The 19,285-nt window shown below is 40.8% G+C and overlaps 1 protein-coding gene across 1 annotated transcript in view; it reads right to left on the reverse strand.

The window, feature by feature from the left end:
• The window catches only part of FAM120A (family with sequence similarity 120 member A), a 123,534-nt gene that overhangs the window by 35,434 nt on the left and 68,815 nt on the right, over nucleotides 1–19,285 (reverse strand). Inside the window, exon 10 of the mRNA XM_075005005.1 lies at nucleotides 10,573–10,747. Within this exon, the coding sequence (XP_074861106.1) occupies nucleotides 10,573–10,747 (175 nt within the window). The remainder of the gene's footprint in view (nucleotides 1–10,572; nucleotides 10,748–19,285) is intronic.

Genomic DNA, 19,285 nt, shown 5'->3' on the forward strand with positions numbered 1-19,285 from the left:
TTGACCCTCAGTGATGATGAACAAACTGTTCCATGCTCTTATGGTAGTTGCTTAATAAAGTAGGCAAGTTTATCATCATTTCTATAGTTGTATTTTGCCATAAGAGTATGGTAAGGTAGTTTTCAACTCTGAATTGCAAGCTAATGTATAAGTAGGTCTTACAACCAAAGAGATCCAAATGATTTTGATTCTTCCCTCGCATATCATTGTTTTAGAAAGCTGCTGGTTAAGTTGTTTATTAAGTGACAACTAATGATGCTGGGTGGGGTAAAAAGGTACAGCTGACTGCTGACTTACAAAGTTTCAACTTATGCATTTCTTGCAATAACGTGAGCGGAAATCAGGAGCGGCGGGGAGCTGGGAGCCAAGTGGCAGACTGGTTCCCCTCCAGTTGCAGGAGCCAGGAAACTGACCAGCACAGCAGTGCTCTGCTTGCGGAGCCCTCAAAACCGACCCGCACTGCTGCACCTGGCTCCCAGCTGCCCAATACTCCCAGGAGCCAAGAAACAGACTAGCGCTGCTACGCCTGCTCCCCACCACTCACGAGAGCAGGGAGACAGGCGCAGCCAAGACCGGGGACCCGAAGGCAAAAGGGCCCCTCCCCTACTTGGTCCCAATTTACGCAAAATTTGATTTACACATTGTTGCCCAGAAATGCCACCTACACATAAGTCAGGGGCCCACTGTGATCCTTGCATAATAACCATCTTAACTGTCTCCAGCAGGGCATTATTAATAAACAGGGCTACTCACCATGTGGCTGAAACACAGAAGCTCCAGGAAACTGTGGGGCTTCTTGGATTTCTTTCAAGGTCATCTGTTGTGATTCAGCTACCAATTTTATCAACACTTGCTTAGAACTGCCAGAATTTGGATCCATTTTGAAGCATTTGGAAGAGGGGAAGTGATCGGGAATAGCAAACATGCACTTACCAAAGGCAAGTCATGCCTGACCAATCTGATCTGCTTTTATGGTGAGGTAACTAGTTCTGTGAACTTGGGGAAGTCAAATGGATGTGATATATCTGGACTTTAGCACAGCTTTTGATACAGGCTCACACAACATTCATGTCTGTAAGTTAAAGCATGGATTGGATAAATGGACAGAAAGCTGGCTAGACAGTTGGGTCCAATGGGTACTGGCCAACAGCTCAATGTCTTGTTAGCAGTTGGTTTCAAGTGGAGTGCCCCAAGCATCAGTTCTAGGGCCGGTACTGTTCAACATCTTTATTAATGACCTGGGTGAGGGGATGGATTGCTCTGCCTGCAAATCTGCAGATGACACCAAGCTGGGGGCACAGGTAGATACACTGGAGGGTAGGGACAGGGTCCAAAATGACCTACATAAACTGAAGGATTGGGCCAAAAGTAATCTGATGAGGGTTAACAAGAATCCCAGTTATTGTTACAGGCTGGGGACCAACTGGCTAAGTAGCAGTGCAGCAGAAAAGGACCTGGGGAATATAGTGGATGAGAGGCTGGATATGAGTCAACAGTGTGCCCTTGTAGCCAAGAAGCTAACAACATATTGGGATGTATTAGGAGGAGTGTTTCCAGCAGATATAGAGAAGTTATTAGTCTCCTTTATTCAGCACTGGTCAGGCCACACTTGGACTACCGCGCCCACTTTTGCCCCCCCCCCAGTATAGAAAGGATGTGGATGCATTGGAGTAAGTCCAGCGGAGGGTGACAAAAATTATTAGGAGGCTGGAGCACATGATCTATGAGGAGAGGCTAAAGGATTTGGGCTTATTTAGTTTACAGAAGAGAAGAATGAAGGGTGATTTGATAGCAGCCTTCAACTTCCTGAAGACAGGCTTTAAAAAGGATGGAGAGGCTGTTCTCAGCAGTGATGGATGGCAGACGTAGGAACAAGGGTCTCAAGTTACAGAAGGGGACATGTAGTTCGGATATTAGGAAAAACTATTTTACCAGGAAAGTGGTGAAGCACTGGAATGCATTACCTACAGAGATGGTGGAATCTCCATCCTTAGAGGTTTTTAAGTCCCAGCTTGACAAAGTCCTTGCTGGGATGATTTCGTTAAGTTTGATCCTGCTTCAGGCAGGAGGCGAGACTCAATGACCTCCTGAGGTCCCTGCCAGCCCTAGGATTCTATGACTTTATGATTACAGCCTCATCAGGCAAGGCAGAGATCATCATCATCATCAGTAACCGTGGGCTCGGTGCCCATTGGTGTCTGATGTCTCTCTCACTATTTCCTTCCATCTTTCCCTACCCAGTGCAGAATGGCTTAGTTTCTGCAGACTAGCTCCACATCAATCTATCCATTCTCTGTGGGGTCTGCCTCTCCTATTCAAAAGATCCATTATGCCAAATACTAGGGTCTTGATTTTTCATTCATCGTTCATTCTGCAAATATGTCCAAATAGTTGTAGCTTCCGTTTTACAACCTTCTGCAGCAGGTTCTCTTTCAGCTGTATCTTTCTATATAATTCCTCATTGGTGACCTTCTGCATCCATCCTATTCTCAGAATCTTTCTATAACAACTCCTTTCGAACACCAATATTCTTCTTTTCGAATCTTTCGTTATCACCCATGTCTCACATCTGTACAACATGCTGCTGAATACACACGTTTTCAAGACGCCCAGCTTCGTTCTTAAGCTAATTGCTTTGCTTTTCCAGATCTTATCCATTGCCTTCAAACTTGCTCTTGCTTTCACTATTCTACTTGCTATTTCCTTCTTGCAATCTAGATCACACGTTATGTTGCTCCTCAGATATGTGAACTTCTCTACATTTTCTAGTTCAATATCATCCACACTGATCTTCCTTCCTATTTCCTTATCTCCAAATACCATTGTTTTTGTTTTATTGATGTTCATAATCAGTCCGTACCACTTCCCTTCTTCATTTAACACCCGCACCGTTTTCACTAGCTTCTCCTCATCCTTCTCAATGATAACTATATCATCTGCGAACCTCAAGTTGTTAATTCTTTCCCCATGCACAGATATCCATTCTCTCTCTTCCTTGATCTTGTCCATCACTCTCTCCAGATGTGTGATGAATACACTTGGGTGATATTGGATCTCCTTGTCTCGCACCCCTACTTGTTTTCAACCAACCTCCCAACTCCTCACATATTCTCACCGCTGCCTCCGCATTATCATTGATATCTTTCAACCGCATTACTCTGCTATCCACTCCGTATGACTCCAACACTGCCCAAGTCACTTTCTGATCTCTACTGTCAAATGCCTTTTGAAAATCGACAAAGCAAGTGTATGTGTTTTTGTTCTTTCATCAAGCTTTCTTCGCTATCAGTTTTAGTGCCAATACCTGCTGTATGGTACTTCTATCTTTTCTGAACCCTGCTTGCTCGTCTGCTATACCTTCTTCTATTTGCGATCTTAATCTCTCAGTCAGTATCATCATCAGCACCTTACCTAGATGACTCGTTGGGGCAATCATTCTGTAGTTCTCGCACTCCAATGTACTTCCTTTCTTGGGTATTGTCACTAGCACACATCTTGTCCATTCCTTAAGTGCCTTCCCTTCTTTCCAAGCTATATTACTCAGTCAGTACATTTCCTAAATCATGCTTTCTCCGCCATATTTGATCATCTCTCCCGTGATCTTACTTCCAGGGCTCTTGTTGTTCTTTTGTCGTTTCACTCCTTGTTCTACTTCCTCCTTTGAAATATTGGTCTCACTCTTGATACTCAGGGGAGATATCTCTTTCAATTCTTCAATCAGTGTCTCTGAGACACTTGGGTCCAACTGCGCTTTGTATAGATCAGTGCAATATCTCGTCCATCGAAGCACAATCTTCTCCCTGTTCACGAGCACTTCTTCGTTCTCATCTTTGATCACTATCTGCTTCTGTTGCCATTTCCTATTAATATTCCTAATTGTCTTATACACCCCTCTGGTCTTACATTCGCCGTAATACCTCTCAATATCTTCACATTGCTCCTCTAACCATTTCTCCTTATCCTTTCTGGCTGCTTTCCTTACCTCACTGCATTTAAGACAGAGGTGCTACAGCTGTTGTTGGTATTACAGCTCCCTCTTCACTATGTTCCTCCTCCTCCTCAAATGGCTGATTAGGCTGATAGAGAGGTTCTTATAATAGCGCTAGATGCCCCCACAGCTTCATGGTCTCAGAATCCCTGTTCATTCTGAGTTAATACACATTTATAGGAGCCTCAAGAGCCTCACAGCAGCCTGATGTGCCCCATACAGATATGGGTGAGGACCACAAAGTGACTAGTAGCAGAACATTTGAAGGTGGTATTACACGTTTGTCCTGTCCAGATTTCACACAATCCTTATCTGAGCAGAACTTTGGGAAGGAAACCCTGAATTGGGTGAGTTCTCCACACACAGGTAAGAATCTGATGACTAATAAACATCAGATTCAAATGGAAGAACCAAAGACAGTAGAATGATTGGAGACCAAACTCTGTATCTGGACAGCAATGCAGAATAAGACAGTCCTGGAGACAATGTCGTTTTCAGTACCAAAACACCTTTTTCCCCTGTCAGGAGAGAAGACTGGTTCTTCTGATATTATTAAGTCTTTTGGCAACATCAACCTATTCAGTACAGACGACATAAAGGTACAAGGCAACTTGGAAGCTATCCCCCTACGAGCCACAGTTGGTACCAGAAGGGCCGGAGAGTTACAAGGCACCAAATGGCCCTCCACAGACAAATGCTTCATCGACACTGCAAACTATTTAGCGAAGTCATTGCCAGTATTGCTTCCTTGCTGTACACTGCGGCTGCAGTCAGTACTGTAGTCTTAGCAGAGGCACCGAGGTTCACTGAGTCCTAAGCTAATAGAGACAGGCTTCAATATCAGTGCCATCTCAAGCTGTGCGTCAGAAGATTTAGCACTTAGTCCTAAATAATTATTTTCCTGATCAGTAACAAAGCATGAGTACTGAAATCTCCTAGCACCTCAGCAATGTACTTATCAGATGACTCCCTCAGACAACTTCAGCCTCTTATTGTCCACCTTTTCTTAAAATAATGTAGGTCGTCTCCTGTATTTTGAAGGCATTGTAACACTACTTTCAACAGGATCTCCTTGCATTATCCTACCAATTACATGGTTCTGGGCATCACAGAAACCAAGCTCAGCTACGTACTCCGAACTTCTACATTTCCTTATACAAATGACAAGCATTCCTAATTTGGTTTCTCTGACCTATTTAGTTAGCCTCCAAAATTATCTAAAAATATTTAACTTGGAAGAACATAAACTGCTACTAAACAATAGAGAAAACTTGTGTGGTTGTCATTCAAAGCATATATCCCTGCAAATATCACAGGCCTATAAGCAAGGGGATTTAAGCACTCTCATCAAGAAAACAGTAAACCTGCAAAATTAAGTTCCCCTTCTGACTAGAGAATTGAGAAAACATGGGGGGAATAAACACTATGTCCCAATAAAATTTTTCTAAAGCTATAACTTATTAACTGTACAAACAAAATTAATCACCACACTAACCACCAAACTAATACTATTCACCCATGTATTTATCATGTACCTAAAGTGGGCAATGCAGAACAGTAAAGCCCTTGTTTCAAGTGTAGGTGGGGAGGCACTACCCTGTATCTCCTCAGTAAGGGATACAGAGCTAGTCAGATTATGCATGGGCCACTCAGACAGTACTTGCAACAATCTACACAGGCACATGTGCCCGACATGGAGCACTCCTACTGCCAAGGACCAGTGCACAGGCAGTCTGGTCTAGCAGTCACAGCAGGGGTGAGGTCTGCACACTGGGGATGGTAGTCACCAACCAGGAGTTTGAGGAATCACGAGCCTCAAAGGTCCCAATAAGCAAGAATCAGGCTGAAGTTGGGAGACCAGAATCAGAGGCAGTACCAGACTGGAATCAGGGTCAGAATCAGGCTGGAGTTGGAGATCAGAGACAGCACCAGGCTAGAATTGTGAGGCAGGAATGAGGGTCACAGGCTGGGACTGGAGAAGAAGCAAAGTCTAGCTCTAAAGCAAACAAATCTGTGCCATTATCCAGGCAACTTTCTGGGGCAACTCCTGGGGCTAAATAGGGTGCTTGGCCAATGGAGGTCTATATATCATTCTGGGTCTCCTGGGCTGTGCCTTCTGCAGTACCTACTCTCCACAGTGCTTCCTGGCTGTGTCTCTGCACAAACATCCGCTGTCCCAGGCTCTGCAGACCCAGATACTAGTCCCTTAATCCTTACACACAGAAATCATCACTCTAAGAAGTATTAAGAGGCTGGTGCAGGTGTTCTGCTCTTTATGCCCTCACGTGGTGAGAGGGGGCACAAGGACATGCATCGTACAGGCATAGCGTAATGGATGCTTCTGTTCAAAAGATTTCAACCTTGGGTGCAAAAGCACAAATCCATACTTGAAGAACACCAGTCATTTTCGTTTGGCCTTCTTAAAAAAAAAAAAATTCACTAACTACACCTTCTAATGATTTTTTCAAATGACTCATACGAAGAACATCAAAATATAACAGTATGGCAGTGGTCAGTTTGAATATACAAACTGTAAGGTAATTAAATATTTATATAAAGACAATGATAACACAAAGTTTATCGTCTATTTCAAACCCTAACTCCGACTCGTAACAGTTACATACTCAAAAATAAATGTATTAGTCTTTAAGGTGCCACAGAACCGCTTGGTTTTTTACAAAGATATAGACTAACACTGCTACCCCCGATACTCTTAAATACACACACTTTACTTACTATATGTTATATATATAAACTGACAAAAGTCAGGCTGACAGAGCTCAACAATGAATACTGTAGATAAGAATTCAAGTTTGTAAAACATATATAGCAAATTTTTAGGCGTCAGTACAGCTATTAAACAAATATATAAAGTGTATACATAAATATATACACACTGCTTTAGCTGTTCATTTCCATACTTTTAACTGTTCATTTTTGAATGCTGCATTTTTTAGATGCATAGAGCAACTTAAATATACTTTAACTAAATATCTGTGGTTTCAACGATTATCTTCATCCATTTCCCCCTCCCTTGTCTCTTTGCGTTAAAATGGATTGATCTTCTTTACTCAACCAATTTCGCCATATCCCTAGCCACCACGATAATAAAAAAAAAAATTAAGAAATAAAAATTCTTTAAATAAAGACATGAAAAAGCCATCACAACACTGCATGCTTTGCTTGTATGTTGTAGCCCTTGCCTCTACCCTTCAGTTTTTTCTTTTTAGATTTTAAGCTCTTCAGAGCAGCAACTGCATGTTCCTATTAACCTTAAAATAGATTCTGCTTATTAGCAACCTCTTGGTTCCTGACAAAAAGAAGGTACTTTCTGGAGGCTGCCGATAAGCAGCAGTAAGGTTTAAAGGGCTGCAGCCAAGGAAGAAAATGCTGAGATGTGCCTGGCATCCCTCCCTGTAGCCAGCTCCAGAAAACTGGCATTGGCTGCTACTCAACACTTCCCAGATCCCTTTCCCTGGCCTGCAGTTGCACAAGCAGGTTTATGCAGCTGCAGCCAGGAAAAGAGGTACTAGGACATTGTGACACTGGGCCTCTTGTGCCAGGGTCAGGCACAGCCTGAAGAGCACAAAGGTATTGTGTAGTGCTGCAGGCCCCCAGCAAGGGAAGCCATCAGTAACAAGGCTGATGCTCTCCCTCTCTGTTGGTGCCTTGTCCACAGTCTCCCGTTCCAGCTGCAGGAAGGTGTACAGTGTTGCAGACAAGAAAGGCATTTCAAAAAAAGATGTCAGCATCCAACACCTTTAAAGTAAATGGGACAGGACTGGTTCCAGGCAAAATGCTGCTATTATCCAGAAGTCATTCATATCAGAATTGCTATTAAGCGGCACCCACTGTATCTTATATTATTGGCTCCTTATTGCACCAACATGCTTGGGAAGAGTTGGAGACTGAACTTCTTTTAAGCTCAAGTTGTGTGTCTTCATTACAGATACTGTACCTAGCACAGTAAGAACGAAAACTGAGGAGCTGGAATAATACTGCAATAAACACACAACATTGTATGAGAATTTCTAACATAGAAAGAATGCCTCTGGTAGGAGTTTGTTATTCTTAGGCTACACATCTATACTACCTCAGAAGACCAACCTGCTCAGGATCAATCTTCTGGGGTTTAATTTCGTGCACCTAGTATGGATGTGCGAAACTGACCTCTCAGGAGTTGCAGTCGACCCCTTAACTTGCCCATCGACCTTAATCCGGAAAGGACAACCAAGTAAACTGAGCGCAGATATGTTGATTTTAGCTACCAAACTGCCTTATCTACTAGAACTGCACATTAACGGTTGACTTACACAGCTTAGTGTAGACATAGTGATAGAAGCAAATAGCAGAAGTGATTCAGAAAAGAGAAGACATTTTACTTCTAGAAACATAAGAGTTTAAGGAGACCAAAAGGGAGAGCTGGTATGCCATCCCCTCATCACTGGACCCACCCTCGTTAGGAATACCAGTGGACAGAGAGAGCTAAGACAGCAGCATCTTCTGCTTCCAAAGACCAAAGAAACTCTGAAAAGCTGAGTAAACTAAGGGAGGGAAGAAGGGTGTCCATCAGGTAGCTTATAAACTCAAGAGATAAAAAAGGAAACCTGTTTAAAGTTAAGTTAGTTTTGGGCTTCAGAAACTTATTTGCTGTAAGCACTTGAGCTATTAGGTGCATAAAACTTTAAATAAAGCCATACGGCAGCTTCAAAGACAGTGATCAAAGTTAGCAACTATCAACACTGCGTAGAAAGAACTTTATCATTTTAAAGCCAATCTCCTAAAATTCTGTTACACACAAAATGTTTAAAATCGACACTAACGTACTTGTGTGTTTGAAACCTGTCCTACCTGAGAAAGAGGCAAATTAAAAAGGGACCCAGAAATAGTAATCTGACTATTTCAAAATTATTTCTTACTTTACAACTTCTGAATCTCAATGAAACCTTCTCCACCTGCCTATCAGGGTCACAACATATTTCATAAGAATGGCTTGTTCCCATTAAAAATTGAGGGAAGAGAAGGGTGTAAATGAAAGTAAGGCATACAAATTATTATTACATATATATGGTCTTACACATGCAAATCAAAAATGGACACCTTTACAACAAACAAGTCGAAATAACTGCTTTTTAAATTTTGTCTATTGACAGCAGAATCCTACAAATAAACGTTGTTACTTTTTCTCCTGTTTACAGTCATCCATTCAATATTTTGCTTTGCCCTAACCTTCCTAAGATTTTGTTACATAGGTTACATCACTTCTTGGTATATGTCTGAGATTAAGAACACCTTTCCATATGTAAATTGGGATTTTTTTCAAATGAATCACTGGCAACTACAGATTTGAAAATGTGGGTAGCTGATTAATATGAGTGCTAGCACTCCTGCTTTTGACTGCATTACCAAAAAGCCCTTGTAATACATCTGCTTGCAAAAGTGTACTTTTTAAGTCATAAATTGGTTTATGAGTAAATTGTTATACCTGAAGTTTAAGCAAACTGTGGTGTAGTAAACATTACCAGGAGTGTTTACTGCTGCTCTGTGCACACCTCCCAGCTCTTGGAGGGAGAGGGGTGTGGAAGTGCAAGCAGTGAGTCTGAGGCATTGGGCTAGAGCAGAGCTGGGAAGACATTCTGGGGGAGGGATGGGTGCATTGGATTAGAGTGGGGGCAGGGGCTGGGAGTGCCTGACTCTGGGGGAGTGGGAGGTCATTGAGTCATGCATTATACGTCTACCCATATAGATATATACAGTGCTTTGTTTTGTTATTTAAAAAAAATGAGCTGCTACTGAGCCAGCTTGCCACACCCCACCTCTGGGGTTCCCACAGCTAGGGCTGCAAGTGGGGTGCTGTGCCCCTGTCAGCTCCCAGCTGCGGGGCTGGCAGGTTACCCCCACTGCCCAGCCAGGATCTCATGGCTGAGGCACTGGTACTCAGTACCAGCAAGTACTGGCACAAAAAAAGCACTGGATATCTATTAGATACCTACTTATAGATATCGATATAGAAAAATAAGTATAAATACATGGCTCTTTGCACTCTATCCACAGCTATTTTGGCTCTTGTCGCTAATTGGTTAGCCACTCTTTACTAGGCCGAGTATTCTGGAAAGGCAGAGAGGAAAAATAGCGAAAACCTTGACATATGCATTTAGCATTTCAGTTAAAACTATTTTAATATTTGTGAGAAAAAATTTTCTTACATTCAAGTTCAAGCATAATACTTTAAATCTAAACAGCACAGCAGAACCAAAAATGACAAAACTATTCACGAAAAGTTAAGCAGTAGCCAGACCATTTTTTTTCATGTCAGTTTTCCAACTATAAACCTCTGATCTTGTATAATAATGCCTCTTTTATATTCATGAAACAATTATAGGAAATAAATATACTAGGAAAAAAGATAACAAAGTAATTAATTTATAAGGACCCATAAAATCTGCCACTTTCGTCCCGGTAGAAAATTAAAACTTTAACTCAGTTTATTAATGAAAGCCTAATCATCACTCATTTTCAATCTCGCTCAAAATGTGCACAAGATTATGAGTTTTGAAGAGAAAAATGGTGGCTATAGTACATACATTCTGGTGGAAGTCTGTTCTTCCTAAAAGCAAGTCTTTCAGTTTTCTTTCTGCTTTCTGCCAAACTAAACAGGACTCCGTAAACATACTGACGAACTGGCCTATAAAGCAGAGCAGCAGGCGGCAGGTCTTTGTTGGCTTCGTCTTCAATAGAAACAGCAATTTTGATTTCACCCTTTGCATGGAAGAAAGCAGAATAATATTGCATATATATGTATTTTTATTTCCATTCAATACAAAAATCTGTATGCTAACACAATCCTGCTTTAAAACCATTTTAGTCATATAATTATTTTATCATTGCCCAGGATATATTTGAAGAACAGATCACAGAATAACACAATCACAGGGCTCGAAGGGACCTCAGGAGGTCATCTAATCCAGCCCCCTGCTTCAAGCAGGATCAGATGCCAAAAGTTAAGCTAGAATTCATGAACAACTTTCAGAAGCACGCAAGTGATTTAGCAACACAAGTGCCACAGATTGTATGCTCCTAAATACCTCGTGGACTTTGAAAATCTGCCCCCTAGGTCCCCCAAATCTGAAATAAATTTGGTGCTTCTGAGTCACTGACCATACACAATTATGCAGGTTATACGAAGCCTTTTAAATATCCAAGAAATATATTAATATCACGAACTTGCAAAAATATTCAAAATTGAGCATTTTACCAATAAACAAACAATTAGTGATATGGTTAAACTTTTTTTTTTTTTCAAATGATCCCAAATACTAGCCAACTGCTTTCAAGAGCTTAACAGGGGAACTCAGATACAACAATATTCTGTAAATTAATAAAAGCTGTTTTATAATAAAGTTAGACATATATTTGTAATTAAACTGTGCTATAAGTAAAGTGACTTAGCTATCCATTGATTATCTGGCATAGTTTTGTACTAAGTGTGAAACATGAAGCACTAAGTGAACTATGTAGTCTAAAATGTTGCATAAACTGAAAAGATACATAAAGGTGTAGATACAATAATTTTAAAATAAAAAGTGCATAGCATACTTTTATGCTCACTATGAATAAGAATTTACACAATTACACTAGTACAGTAAACTCTTCCATATCTGGCATTTTATTATTCAGAACTCTGATATTATTCTATTATCCAGAACTTTTAACCATAAGTAAATTTTAGTTATGTTTTCCACAGGTACAGGATAGTGAAAGTAAATACAAATAAATACAGGAAATACAGTATAAGTTTACAGTGTACCGTACTACCACTGTTGGTAAATATAGTACTCTGCATACATCTTTGTTTCTTAACATCTAATCTTGTTCTTTAGTGTTATGCACTGCTAGGTATACCTCTCTATTACCCAGAATATTTGAATATCTGGCAACCTCCCAATCCCAGGGCTGCCAGATATGATAAAGTTTACTGTATAGCTCTTCTTGTAGGCCATAACTGTTGGGAGAGTGCAGCACTGAGGGCTGGAAGTCATAACCCCTACTCCCTGGTTGTACTGGTTTAGAGCAGGTTGCCTAACCTGTCAATCTGAACATAAAAAGAACATAAGAACAACCACACTGAGTGAAACCAAACATCCTTCTAGCACAGCATCCTGTTTCCTAACAGGGGCCAATGCCAAGTGCCCCAGAGAAGACAACAGGTACCCCAACGAACAGCACTGGTAGTCATCAAGTGATCCATTCCCTATTGCACATTCTCTGCTTCTGACAAAATCAGAGGTCTGGGATACCACCTCTGCCCATCCTGTCTTATAGCCATTGCTGGACCTATCTTCCATGAATTTATCTCAGTCTTTTTTTTAACCTTGATGTAGCCTTGACCTTCACAACATCCTCTGGCAAGGAGTTCTGCAGGCTGACTTTGCACTATGTGAAGTACTACTTTTTGTTTAAATCTGCAACCTGTTAATTTCCTTTCATGACCCCTAGCTCTTGTTATGAGAAAGAGTAAATAACTTCTTAAAAATTACTTTCTCCAAACAAATCATGGTTTTATAGAACTCTAGCAGAGTCCCCCCTCTTAGTCATCTCTTTTCCAAGCTGAACAGTCAGTCTTATTAATCTCTCCTCATACGACAGCAATTCCAAACACCTAATAATTTTTGTTGTGCTTTTCTGAATCTTTACCAGTGCCAATCTTTTTTGAGATGAGGCAACCACATCTGCATGCAGTACCCAAGATACAGGCATACCATGAATCCACAGAGGCCATAAAATAATCTTATTCTCTGTCCAGTTCTTAATGCTTCCCAACAATATTTGCTTTTTTGACTGTCACTGCACGTTGGATAGATCTATGACAACATCCACTCACAATTATGCCAAGATTTCTCTCGAGTGGTAATAGCTAATTTAGTCCCCACAATTTTTCACATACAGTTGACATTATGTTTTCAAATATGCATTACGCTACGGCTGTGACCACACTTGGCCAAAACTTCGAAATGGCCATGCTAATGGCCAACTTGAAGAATACTAATGAGGTGTTCAACTGAATATTCAGTGCCTCATTAGCATTCACGTGCTGCCAGCCGTGGCGCTTTGAAAGCGCACATGGCTCAGCACGGCTACACGGGCATCCTTTTTGAATGGATCCTGCACATTTTGAAATCCCCTTATTCCTCTCAGCTGAGAGAAATACGGGATTTCGAAATGTGTGGGGTCCATTCAAAAAGGACCCCTGTGTAGCCATGCTGAGCTACACACATTCCAAAGCGGCGCTTTTGAAGCACCACAGCCAGCAGCACATGAATGCTAATAGGCGCTGAATATTCAATTCAGCACCTCATTAGTATTCTTCGATATGGCTATTAGCACGGCCATTTCGAAGTTTTGGCCAAGTGTGGCCACAGCCCACATGTACCAACACTGAATTTCATCTGCCATGTTGTTGCCAAGTCACCTAGTTTTACAAGATCCTTCTGAAGCTCTTCACAGTCTGCTCTGGACTAGCTACTGTGACAGACCAGTAGGTTAGGGAAGTCTAACAGTAGGTAGATTTACTAGCCACTGGATGAATAGTTTTCTCTTCCATTAGTGACCAGGGCAGGAGCTGCTGCAACTCAGTTAAGTCAGGCAGGTACCTGTGGCCAATTTAAGAACTTGTCAGAAACAACTAGCACATAAGAACATCTGCAACCCATTAAGGACCTGCTGAGGCTAGTTTTAAAAGCCTCTCTTCAGGAGGCCACAGGCTGGGAGTGAAGAGGTGTGCTAGGGAAGAGTGGAAGATCGTGATCAGGTACCAGGTGAAAGGTACTTAGAGGAGTCGCTTGAGGAAATGGCCCAGGGAAAAAGTGCAACTCTTGTGGTGTAGGAGTTACGACCTGCTGCCACTGCCATTAGGGTCCCTGGGCTGGAAACCAGAGAGTGGGGCCAGGCTCTTCCCAACCCTCCCTGCATCACCATGAAAGCCAGCACCCTAAAGGGAGAGTTTGGGACTAAAAAGGAGTTCACCTCAAATATGCTTGAATGGACTATAATGATGATGGCTCAGTAGACTGGGACCCTTGTTGCTAGTAAAGAGTGAGAGGCTATACTGAGGGACACAGACTTTGCCTCAGAGGCTTACAATCTGCCTAGAGTGCAGGACCCCCAGGGCAAAGTCGGAACTTAGCCACACTACTTGGAGCAGTTTTATATCATCAGGTTTTGCCACCTCACCATTTACCCCCTTTTTCCATATCACTTATATGTTGAGTAGGACTGGTCCCACTACGGTCACTTGGCGGACACCACGAGTTAACTTTCCCCTTCTGAAGGCTTACCATTTATTCTTATTCTTTGTTTCCTCTTTTAACCTGTTAACAATCCATGAAAGGACCTTCCCTCTTATTCCACAAGAGCTTAAGAGTCTTTTGTGAGAGATCTTATCAAAGGCTTTCTGAAAATCTAAGTACTTTATATTCACTGCATTGCCCGTATTCACATGCTTGTTGACCTCGCTCATAGAATTCTAGTACTGTGGTGTCCTATATGCCCCCCATTCACTTACTGCGGCAAAATGCAACTTGGGACAGCCGCACATGTGGGACACCCCTCCAGCTGCTCTGTGCATGCAACACACCACATGGTGGAATAAGCACGTGGTAGTGGTGGCAGAGGCAGCTCCTCTGGCTCCAGCCACGGGGCAGCTAGCAGAGCTCCAGCCTGGAGAGGTTCATGCAGCATTAAGTGAGTAATCTCATGGTCGAGGTGAGGGGTGGAGGCACCTGTGGTGATTGGTTAAATTTCTCTTGGACACCACTGGTTTAGTAAATTGGTGAAGCAAGAATTCCCTTTACAAAACCGGTGTTGACTCTTTCCCAATAAATCATGTTCATGTACGTGTCTGACAATTCTGTTCTTTACCACAGTTTCAACCGGTTTGCTCAGTACTGAAGACAGAGTTACTGACCTGTAATTGGCGTTGTATTAGCTATCCTCCAGTCACTTAGCGCAGAAGTTATTTTAAAGGACCGATTACAAACCACATTTAGTAGTTCTGCAATTTCACATTTGAGTTCTTTCAGAACTTTCGGCTGAATACCAGCTGATCCTTGTGATTTATTACTGTTTAGCTTTATTAAGTTGTTGCAAAATCTCTTTTAAAGACAACTTCAGTCTGGGACAGTTCCTCAGATCTGTCACCTACAAATAACGTCTTAAGTTTGGTTATCTCCTTCACAACTTCAGCCATGAAGACAAATACAAACAATTCATTTAGTTTCCACACAATGACCGTTTCATCCATGAAAGCTCCTTTAGCCTATCAATCATCTCATAGCCCAATGGCTCTTTAGCAAGCTTCCTTGTTCTGATGTATTTAAAAGAAATTTTACTATTGCTTTTTGAATTTATGGGTAGCTGTTCTTCAGATTCTGTTCTGGCCTTTCCAGTTATATTTTTATACTTCATTTTACGGTGATTAGGATCATTTCTATTTTCCTGACTAGGATTTAACTTCCACTTTTCAAACAAAGTCTTTTCCTTTCTCACTGCTTCTTTCACTCGGTTGTTAAGCCATGGTGGCACTTTTTTTCAATTCTCACTTTTTCTTTTTTTTTTTTAAATCTGGGATATACATTTAAGTTGAGCCTCTATTATGGTGTCTTTGAAAAGTTCCATGCAGCTTGCAAGGATTTCACTTTTGATGCTGTACCTTTGAATTTCTGTTTAGCCTCCTCATTTTTTGCATTGTCCCCTTCTCTGAAATTAAATGCTACTGTATTAAGGCTGCAGTGGTGTTTCTTCTGCCACAGGGGTGTTAAATGCAATATTATAGTCATGGTTTCCAAGCAGTCCAGATATATTCACATCTTGTGCTCCACTGAGAACTAAACCAAGAATCACATCCCCTCTGAAAAGCAGTCATTTAAGGTGTCAGGAAACTATCTCTGCATTTAATCCCCTACTATTAGTATTGAGTTTTTTATTTTTATGGCCTCTCTAACCTCCCTTAGCATTTCACAGTCACTATCATCCTACTAGTCAGGTAGTCGGTAATAAATCCATACTGCTATATTCTTACTATTAAAGCATGGAATTACTATCCAGAGAGATTCTATTGCACAGTTTGGTTCATTTAAGATTTTTACTTCATTTAATTCTATGCTTTCTTTCACATATAGTGCCACTCCCACAGCATAACCTGTTCTTGTTCTTCTGATATTTTGTACCCTGGTATTACGGTGTCCCACTTATTATCCAAATTCTGCTGGGTTTCTAAGATGCCTATATTAATGTCATTTAATGTAAGGCAATTCTAATTCATCTATTTTATTTATACTTCTAGCATTTGTAAAGTACTTTAAAGCACTTTAAAAACTTGCCACTTTTTAGATGCCTGCCATTACACTGTGTCACTGAATAAGGCTCTTTTTTTTGACATCATCAGATCTTACCTACATTTTATCATCTTCAACCCTCCCCGTTCACTGTAATGTGGGGGATAGTTAGTATTTATCTAACTTACAAGAATTCATAATGTTAGTATCTGTTCTCTGCCTATTTCAATGTGTCTCTTGACAGCACAGAACTCCACAAGCATAGTGTCTTTATGTAAGTCCAACCCCACTGCCATCTCCAAGCCCGAACCTGGAGAAATTTTTACTGAATTTCTCATGTGGTACAAATGGGCCCAGATGTTTCACTCATTAACATAGACAGGGAGTATCTCCTTTACACTGTCACAATCACTGATCTCCTCCTACTGACATTACAGCACCCCTCCAGTTATGCCAGGATTGCGTCAGTTTTCAATAAATGATCATCATGAACGCATAGCTGCAAGGTATGCGCAAACAGCTCATCCTACATGTATTACAACTGCTGAGAGCTTTTTTTTTTTTTTTTAATGTTAACAGTGCTTCCATAGTGAACAAGGCTCGTCTGTGAATTTACTAGCAATACAAGCGGAAGTTAGGCTGAGGAATGTTTAAGTTATACTATTCTATTACACATTAGTTGCAACATCTTTGACTGTATGAATTCGGACTTACTCTGTTGCATAACTCAATGCTTCCATCATTTGTTCATATTTTAAAATGTATGGATTTGTATTTATATCAGAGATTCGCTCATCCCTACCTATAAAAATAATGTATCAGTAAATGTTCAAGCAATCTTCCATTTTAAGCGCCAGCTTTTTTAAGTACTGGCTAGACAAAGTCCTGTCTGGGATGATTTTGTTAGGGTTGATCTTGCTTTGGGCAAGGGGCTGGACTCAATGACTTTCTGAGGTCTCTTCCAGCCCCAGGATGCTGTGATTCCATGACAGTTGTTTTGGGAGGATTATTCACACAAGGCTATGTCTTAAATTAGCCAAACAGTTACCTTGTCTTCAGACTCTGAAATCAGGGAATACTGTCCTGAAACTGAACTTTGCTACACAAAGATCACTAGACTGTGCTGAGTTTACTGGGACAATAATAAGGACACAGCTTATCAAATAAGCTTATATAAACCTTTTGAACCACAAAAGTTATTCCTCCATTCTAAAAGAGCAATCATAAGTTAAATTTAGCAAAGTAGATTTTAATGTTTGTTTTGACAGAAGCTCAGCTCCACACTTCTCTCTGCTTATCTCATATTATACCACCCCCAAGGTTTAAAGGCTGATTTGTTTTATTTTACTGAGACAGACATGGTAGATGAAACTATCTTTCACATTGAAGCAACTGGCGCTAGGGAAGGCTCAAGCTTCAGAGAGCTCCCATTCAAGTCCTGGGAACAACCAGAGTATCTAAGGTAGATACTACCCGCGATAAACTGTAAGCCTACAGAGTTCACACATGCAATCGGAGAGCATTTAAAATTATGTGGGCAATCAAGAGTTACCAGGCAAACAACAACACCATCTTCTACCTATTAAGAATTTTAAATCTTAACTATTCCTTATTCCTAGTCTAGTCTGACAAAAGTCTGCAACAATAATTTATGTAGGGTCACAGACTGCTTTCCATCATGAACACAGAGAAATGCCACCAATACTAACATGAACTGTGTGAGTGGATCAGCAGTACTCTATGTCCCTAGTACGTTTAAGTAGTCACCCAGCCCACACCCCTCACTTTAGAATAGGCTTTTTAAGAAAATTAAAAGCGTTCACTAACTTACTTTTCCCTTCAGAGTCTCAATTTAAGATGTTAAAAATCCCAGTTTACTCTACAGTATTACCTACTATACAAGCATTCAATGTTTTGTTTATATATACTTATATAATTTACCCACAGTTAAAGATTTAATTTGCTCTTTGTTTTTTAATTAAATTCCTTAACAAAAATTAGTCCAAGCAGTATCACCCCTGAAATCACAAAGCAAGATAACCTACCTCTCTGAGACTGTATGACACACACTACTTCAAACCCCTTCCTCTCAGAGTTTGGATTTTAAGGGTGCTGCAGATTTTCTGTGTTAAATAAGGAACTGTCCTGTAAACATTGTCAGGGAAACTAGCTTTGCAGAAACTAGGCAGGGGAAGTTGAGGCTTTTGGTACCCAGAAAATATGAAAGTTGTGCTTGGTACTGGGAAGGGGGTGAACTGTACCCTCCCCTCCATTTTGGGGAAGGGCAAAGGTGTTTTCGATTTGAGAATGAGAGAGTAAATCCTTGGTAGCAATTAGCTGCTCCACTGCATCCTTCCCCAATAGTGGCCACTACTCCCAACACAGACAAATTAATATATTAGAAGCAATTTCTGATAAAATAGCAATATAAACTGTCAAAAAGACTTCAGTGCTCATTCCTTGCAGACCTTGTTTTGCGCTCCTGGCAAACTCGGAAGAAGACTGCTATGTTTTCTTCCATAGCTGGTGTTCTTCAAGGTGTGTTGCTCATGTCCATGCCACATTAGGAGTGCGTGCTCACCTAACCTGGAATGAACATGAGCAAGAACTCAAAGAAACATTGCACCAGTAACATTCAATTTATGTTTAAGGTTACCCAACAAACATGAGGACTAGACACAAATTAGTTTCTGGAAAATAATAATGCAGCCATTTAAGAATAATTCACTATTTCTAGTCACTGGAAAAAAGAAAAAAGAAAAAAAACAAACAAACAGTCTTTGAGTACTGATTGCCCTACTGCATATAAGTTGGTTAATTACTGGAACTGATTTCCTCACACTATAATTCTTCTTTTGATATTTAATTCTTTAGATACTGTTCCGCATTTTATGATCACATATTCAGATAGCACTTTTAAACAGCACAACATCAAATAAAGTATTTGACTCTTCACATAATGAAA

This window comes from Carettochelys insculpta, chromosome 11 (genome assembly GCF_033958435.1).
Source record: "Carettochelys insculpta isolate YL-2023 chromosome 11, ASM3395843v1, whole genome shotgun sequence".
In the NCBI taxonomy this organism is placed as follows: Eukaryota; Metazoa; Chordata; order Testudines; family Carettochelyidae; genus Carettochelys; species Carettochelys insculpta.